The 8,180-nt window shown below is 48.6% G+C and overlaps 1 protein-coding gene across 2 annotated transcripts in view; it reads left to right on the forward strand.

Moving 5' to 3' along the window:
• Kif6 (kinesin family member 6) overlaps positions 1-8,180 on the forward strand; it is a 307,139-nt gene that overhangs the window by 283,172 nt on the left and 15,787 nt on the right. For both annotated transcript variants that reach the window (XM_050165072.1, XM_050165073.1), the window contains exons 17-19: positions 199-283; positions 1,760-1,895; positions 5,608-5,690. In XM_050165072.1, the coding sequence (XP_050021029.1) occupies positions 199-283; positions 1,760-1,895; positions 5,608-5,690 (304 nt within the window). The remainder of the gene's footprint in view (positions 1-198; positions 284-1,759; positions 1,896-5,607; positions 5,691-8,180) is intronic.

Raw genomic sequence — 8,180 nt, forward strand, 5'->3', positions numbered from 1 at the left:
GAAAAGGGGAGGTGGGACGGTCCCCTGCAGTGACCGAGGAGGTGGTTCTAAAGCCAAGCCAAGGCTGCCACCCAGAGGCCCCTGAAGGAACTCCCAGGACCCCTTCGACTTTGGATGCCCTTGAACTCTGTTACTGGTCCCACCACATATTTCCTACTTTCTTTGTTGCCATAACTCACTGGCGTCTTCCTCCTCCAGGAATCTCAGAGAATATGGCCCCACCCTCCATACCTGACCTCCAGGAAGAGAAACTGCGATCACAGCTGGAAGAGGAAAAGACCAGGTGAGCTGCCGCTTGTTTCTGTGTGTTTGTTACCACACCCATCCTGACCCCAACCCCCCAGGACCTCCAGGTCCTACCTTCCCCTTAGGAAATGGGTCCAGCCTGGAACCTCAAACGCAGGAGGGGCAAGGAGTAGCCTAAGCAAGGCCTGGGCCGGGGTAGGGAGGATGCTGAATAAGGAAGCGCCCCATCCAAATGCTTCTCATCCTGTCGGCTGTGACCCCACAGGGATCACAGATCAGACAGCCTGCATTCCAGTCATTTACATTAGCAACAACACAGCATGAGGAACTATACTAAAGGGTCTCAACGTCAGGAAGGTTGAGAACCACTGCTCTAGGGAAACCATGAAGCAGGCCCATGGTGGGCTTTACTCCACAGCTTTACCAAAGTTTACCCAGGGTCTTGGGAACCTCCGGCCTTCACCCAGATACCGAGGGGCCCAAAGTGATTTTCCTTACAGGGTGAGGAGATGTATATTTCCCTGGTTAGGCTCCTTCATTCTTTTATCCTCCATGCCATGGCTGAGATCTGGAAGTCCTGACCAAATCACCTTCCTGCCTGCAGCTACTGATGGCATTGCTGCAGGAGTCCCCCAGCACATGCAAATGCAGGCCCACACTCATGCACGCACACATACACACACACATACACACACATGCACACACACATACACACACAAACACATGCATACATGCACACATACAACATAGGCACACAAGCGCACACATTCAACACAGGCACATAAGCGCACACATGTACACAGGCACAAATGAACACACACATAGATACACACTCTTCTGAGCAAAGCCAACCCCCAGCACCTCACTCCCTTGCAGCTTCCCAGCAAAGTCTCAAGTGTTACCTGCACCCGTGTGTCTTCCACACGTGCCATTGGCGTTCTCCTCAGCTGTCCCTCTGACCCTCGGTGTGCCAGTGCTTCTGCCACTGCTGTAGAAAAGCAACTGCACGGAAAGAGGAGTTTGTTTCTGCTAATGGCCTAAGGGTGCCATCCGTCCTGGCAAGGAAGGCATGTCACACCACTCCATAGTGAGAGAGCAAAGATGGATGCCGATACTCAGCTTGCCTGATCCTTTTATTCCATCCAGACTTCAAGTCAGTGCTGGTGCTGCCTGTGCTCAGAGTACATCAGCCCTGCTCAGGTAAAGCTCTCAGGAAACACATGTCTCCTAGGTGACAGTGAGGACCAACTGCCACACCTGTCCTGAGTACATGTGCAATGAAAGGGAGTTCTCATTCTTGGAGAAAATCCCCGAGTGCCTACTGGAAAAAAGATGACCCACCCTGATCTCCCTGATAAACTCAACACCTGGTGCCATGTTCTAGCCTTGGTGCCAATTTCTAGTACCAGGGCAGCTCTGCCGGGCTTCTAAGGCATAAACCTTCATCTACAGCACTCCCATGCTGGTGACTTCAGGCCATCAGCGCCCTGCAGCTTCTCTGATTCCACTGTAGGTACAAAACAACATTCATGCGCCTGAAAGCCTTGAAGGTGGAGATTGAGCACCTGCAGCTGCTCATGGACAAAGCCAAGGTGAAGCTGCAGAAAGAGTTCGAAGTCTGGTGGGCTGAGGAGGCCACCAATCTGCAGGTGTGCTGTGGGGACATCAGGACGTGCGGGTGGGAGGCCACCAATCTGCAGGTGTGCTGTGGGGACATCAGGACGTGCGGGTGGGAGGCATATTAGCTCTAGAAGTTTTAGAAAACATGAAGAAGACTTTCATCTCGGCACTTAGGGAGAACCGGTATTAACAAGTTGGTTTACGACATCTTGCATGCTTTTTCTGCACATATACCATGAATGTGCTTTTCATCATTTTGATGGAGGTGTGTGTGTTTGGGGAGGGGAGAGAGATTAGTTGATTTAGGACTTGTGGCACCAGGACTGAAGATCAGAATCCCAAGCATGCTTGCCAAGCATCCTACTACTTAGCTACATCCTGTTGGTCTTCAAGTATCATGGTTGGCCTTGTGGTTTTTTTTTAAATTTTTTTAAATATAGTATGATTTTTTTTAACTTTATTTCATGTGCATTGGTATAACGATGCCAGATTCTCTTGAACTGGAGTTACAGACAGCTGCGAGCTGCCAAGTGGGTGCTGGGAATTGAACCTAGGTCCTCTGGAGGAATAGTCAGTGCTCTTAACCCCTGAACCATCTCACCAGCCCCATGGTCTTGTGTTTTTAGCTGTTTAAATGACTGGTTTTTTTGTATCATAATTCTGTGGTGTATGTTCCAGCTGTCACTGCTGCATCATGTGAATATACTTTAGACAGTTCAGTCGACCTGTTCTTGGATATTTAGGTAGTTTCTGGTTCTTCACTGAAGACATATATGTGGATAAGTTTTGCATATTTCCCAGACCAGACAAATCCCTGGAAAGTCTCTGTGATTCCATGAAGGCTAAAATAACCTTCTAAGTCGCATCTCAGCTTCCTGTTTGTCCCCATGCAACCCTTGGGTATGGTAGGGTGGAAGTGAGGAGGTCACAGTGTCACAACACCTTTAGAGAGTGTCTCCCAGGCTCAACCCTCACTTTAAGAACAATGGATCATTGAGGCAGAAAAGGACACCCAGCCAAGCACTGAGGGCGCATTACTACTGGCCATGGTGGAGCACCCCTGCAGGCACAGCACTTGGGAGGTAAAGGCAAGCAGAGTGTGAGTTCATGACCAGCTTGGACCACACAAGGGTAAGACCTCATCTCAAAAAGAATTTTTCCCTGTATTATGGAAATCAGTATTATGGTTCCTCAATAACAGAAGCTAGAACAATATTACCCAGCTTTGCCGCTCCTTGCTATGTAGCTGAAGGAATCAAGGCACACGGCATAAGTGTGTGCACAGTCCTTCTTACTGCTGCATGTTCACAACAGCCAGGGCAGGCTGCATGCTCACAACAGCTAGGGCAGGCTGCGTGCTCACAGCAGCCATGGAAAGCTGCATGCTCACAACAGCCAGGGCAGGCTGCATGCTCACAACAGTCAGGGCAGGCTGCATGCTCACAACAGCCAGGGCAGGCTGCATGCTCACAACAGCCAAGGCAAGCTGCATGCTCACAATAGTCAGGGCAGGCTGCATGCTCACAACAGCCATGGAAAGCTGCATGCTCACAATAGCCAGGGCAGGCTGCATGCTCACAACAGCCAGGGAAGGCTGCATGCTCATAACAGCCAGGGCAGGTTTCCATCAGCAGATGAGAGGACAAAATGTGGTAACGTATAGTGGAGTTCTAGTTGCCATCAAGAGGAATAAAATCGTCACCTTTGTAGGCAGATGGATGGAGCTAGAGATAATTGCTCAGTAAAGGAGACTTGGGAAGATAAACACTGCATGTGTTTCTCATATGTGCAACCTAGATTTAAATATACATGTGGTGGTGCGTGTACGTGGCATGAGAATAAATGGGGGATAGTATGGGGAATGATTTTTGATTCCTAGAACCCACATAGTGTGAGAAGAAAACTAATGTCCAGAAGTTGTTCTCTCTCTCTCTCTCTCTCTCTCTCTCTCTCTCTCTCTTTCTCTCTCTCTTTCTCTTTCTCTCTGATCTCTCTCTCTCTCACACACACACACAGAGCAATAAGTAGATAAATAACAATTTCAAAAACAATAAATTCATATGTTACCAGTGACCATATTACAGTAAAATAAAAAACAGTTCATTAAAATTAGATACACAAGAAAGTAAAGAAAATTAAAGTCTCAAATGTAGCTATCAAAATAATTTTAAGAGAAATCTTTGTAATAAAATATGCATATTCTTTTGTAGATATGTATGATTGTCAGTGAAGTATAGTCAGCATTTACCATGATTTCAGAGTCGCAATGAACACAGTATTTCAGTATCTCTGCACCAGCCACAATGATATGACAATGTGTATGGTTTTTTTTTTTTGTTAACAAAGCCACAGGGACTGTTGATGTCATTGATTAATATCAGGGAGAAGTTAGGGGAGATGAGAATGTAATTGGTTTCCATGTATGTCCACAATGACCCTGGCTTTTGTTGGGACTCTGGGTCAAAACTGTTCCTAGTGAGTTCTGGGAGCGAGGCCTTCAGCAGGTGCCCAAGGGACTTTGGCTCTGGACAGAAGATGTGAGTCATGCAATATGACCTGGAGAAGTGTTCAGACAAGGCTGGCAGAGTCCCATGGCTTGTCAGTTACATAGACAGTGAAAGTCAGCATAGCCAAGGTGCTCAGATCCATGTGCCTCCTGCCTCCCAGGTGCTGTCACTGAAAGAAAAAGGCCAGATGCTGACAAAAGAGATGACAGATTCCTTGCCGCAGGGAAGCCGATGCCACACAGCTGTGGGTAGTTTCCTAGCCACCCCATAGTCTCCTAGGTAGATTGAGGCACACGGGAGGTGATGAGTGTTCCGCGATGCCTTTGAGTGGTAGGAAGCCAATGAGAACAGCTTGGCAGGATCTCCTAGCAGGCACACTGTGCCCATGGGTTCAGGGTGGCTCGCAGGGTATTCTGGGAGACTCACCGTGTGTCCTGGAGGCTCGAGGGTGTCCTGGAAGACTCGTGGGGTGTTCTGAGAGACTCAGAGTCCCCGTTCCTCTAGCCTCATTCACCAGGATCGTTGGAGACGTACAAGTATTCCAGGGCCACGATAGCAGAGGTGAACACTCTGGAAGTGCTCCATGACCCTGTAAGAGGATCATAGGGACAAGGAGAGGCGTACCCAGGAAGGATTTCCCAAGAATTGCTGGATATACACTGTAGTCTCCTCTTTCCATCTGAAAAAAAGTAATATATGCTCCATTTGGGGAACTGGGAGCACAGAGAATAAACCAGACATTACTAATAATGTCTCCATCCAAAGACAGTGTTTTGATGAACAAAACCCCGGTCATAATTATGTCTAGACTTAGTTTTTGACATATACATCATGTAAAATGACTTCTATAATAGGTTTTTCCCCTGAAGAATGAGAACAAAAGTCTGGAGTAGTGTCTTAGTGGTTAAGAGCACTTCCTGCTCTTTCAAAGGACCAGAGTTAGGTTCCCAGTACCCAAACTGAGTGACTCACACTTGCCTGTAATTCCAGCTCCAAGGGACCCAACATCCTCTTCTGGTCCCCAAATTCACAAACATATCATTAAATATTTAGAAAAGAAAAAGTGTTTTAAATAACTACATCAAAGGTTGAGGGTGCAGCTAAGTGGGAGGACACTTGCCTCGCCAGCCTGATGTCCCCAGCTCCAGACCCAATGCTGGGAAACAGGAGTTACATCGAGCGCATTATACGGTGGACTTAGGATAACTTACAAAATGCCTTCTTGAAACCACAGGTAAACTCCCCGGCCACGAATCCCCAGGAACACCTAAAGCCAGTTCCCCAGCAGGACCAGCCACAGATTCTCCTCAGGAAAAGGTCAGGACTGAAGCACAAGCCGAGTCAGGGCACTCAGGAAAGGTTCCCATGGTCTGGGAGAATGGACTGCCTTTGCTGGCTTGTGGCTGGAAGCTCCCTTGGGTGCACACCCTTTCAAACCAGCACTCTGACAGACAAGCCAGTGCACCCACCACCATGGTAGCAGGAGAAAATCGGTTTAACCGTGTGAGCCTTGGCCCTGCCGCCTGCCCGAGGAGGAGGAGGAAGAGAAAGGGGTTGCCATGAGCAGGAGGGGCATGGCCTGGGAGGAGTGCTTGGCAAGGGGTAGCCAGCCGTTAGCCCACCAGGACCCAGGAGTTGTGACAAGAGTATTGACATCTGTCATCCTAGAGAAGATTCAGGAGATGCTTGGGCACGAGTGGACAGCCTCCCACACAGCGCATGAGTGGCAAATGCCTCCAGCACCAGCTGCACCCAGTCTCGTGTCCTCTGGCTCATTATCTGTGGTGCAGAATCCAGCGGGACTGCTTATCTCTGCAGGGCACGCTTAGTCTCTCATTAACCATGCAACAAAGTGACAGAGTTTCTGATTGGCACCTCCTGTGCCCACCTCAGACTCAGCCTGGCCAGGCCAGAGGACAGGAAGTGTGAGCGGGGCATCCATGTCTGCCACCCAGGGACCATCAAGTCTGTGGGTTGAAGGACACCAAGATCCCATGTCAGAGGTCTGAAATGAAGCTTTTTAAAAAAACATACCAGGAAGCAGGAGAGATGTCCCAGAGGTTAAGAGAACTTGCTGCTCTTAAAGAGGACACGGGTTTTGTCCCCAGTAATCACACGGCAGCTCACAACAATCTGTAACTCTAGTCAAGGGAATCTAATGCCTTCTTTTGATCTCCAAAGACAACACACATGCATGCAATGAACGTTCATACATTCAGGCAAAACACTCATAGAAAAAATAAAAAATGAAATAATAAATAAAAGTAAGATGTCAGAGGCAGGCAATATGGCTCAGTGGGTAAAGGCTCTGCCACAGCACCTTATGACAACTTGATTTAGATCCAAGGACCCACATAGTGGAGAGAGAGGGTCACCTCCTGGATATCAGCTCAGCCCTTTACATGCATGCTGTGGTACACACACACACACACACACACACACACACACACGTGCGCATACACACACGTACTCCTGCAGATCAGCTCCGCCCTTCACATACATGCTGTGGTATATACAACACACACACGGGCACACACACACACACGGGCACACACACAGGCACACACACACGGGCACACACACACGGGCACACACACGCACACGGGCACACACATTTTTTTTTAAGGTGTCAGACTAGTAGAAGCCTGAGAGAACTGTCACACAAATCCCAGTCGAGGGACATTCTACAAAATACCTGGCCAGCACAGCTCCAAAGTGACGAGGTCATAAAACACAGAGCCTGTGAGTCTTGAAGCCTAGCGGGGAGAACCAAGATGTGACAGCTCCAGATGACATGGTGACGGGGGCGGAGGGGGGTGCAGCTGGAAGAGGCAGAACCTCAAAACTTGGCCTGGAGGATATGCCCTTGAGTTAGGGGAGAGCCAGGGGGGGAGTGCAGCCCTGGACCAGCGCTGTGGAAGTGAACAGGAGGGACTGGGAACTATTTGTATTGTCTCTGCTAGGCTTCCGAAGATATCTAAAACTCCATACCCTTGGTGCTGGAGAGACGGCTCTGCTGTTAAGAGCACTCTCTGCTCTTGCAGCCGATGGGGCTTGCTTCCCAGTCCCCACCTAGGCCTTTCACAACCCAACTTGTAATTCCAGCTCCAGGGGGTCCCACACTTCTGGCTTCTGTGGGCATACATAGAAACATGCCTATACATAATCAAAAATAAATACTTTTAACTTAAAAAGATCTTATCTAGAAAACAGAAAGGGCCTTACATAAGGCCCACTTCTGGTTGACATTCCACCAGACCTCCCGGACACATGCCTGGCATTCTGTTTCTAGAAACAGTGCCCACCCACCCCGCCCCCAAACACACAGGGCAGCAACTGGGGGTTGTCTTTTGTTTGGACATCTGAATGAAAGAATAAAACAAGTAAATTGCACTTTATTAAGATTTTTAAAGATATTTTGGCCTTGAGAAATGACTGCCGCAGTTAAACGCACTTCTTGCTTGGTCCTGGGACGGTAGCTCGGATGGCAGCAGCCACTTCGGGTTGCTCACAAATGCCTGTAATTCAGTTCCAAGGCATCCAATGCCATCTCCTGACTTCCACGGGCATCCTTGAACATACATGTTCATATATACACCCATACAAACGCACACACACACACACAAACAATTAGTAAAATAAAAATAAAAGGACTCTGTTAAGAAAAAGAGCCAGGCAGTGGTGGTGCACACCTTTAATCCCAGCACTCGGGAGGCAGTGGCAGGCAGATCTCTGGGAGTTCAAGGCCAGCCTGGTCTACAAGAGCTAGTTCCAGGACAGGCACAAAAGCTACAGAGAAACCCTGTC

This window comes from Alexandromys fortis, unplaced genomic scaffold (assembly GCF_014885135.2).
Source record: "Alexandromys fortis isolate MF-2015 unplaced genomic scaffold, M_Fortis_MF-2015_v1.1 scaffold_121, whole genome shotgun sequence".
Taxonomy (NCBI): Eukaryota; Metazoa; Chordata; class Mammalia; order Rodentia; family Cricetidae; genus Alexandromys; species Alexandromys fortis.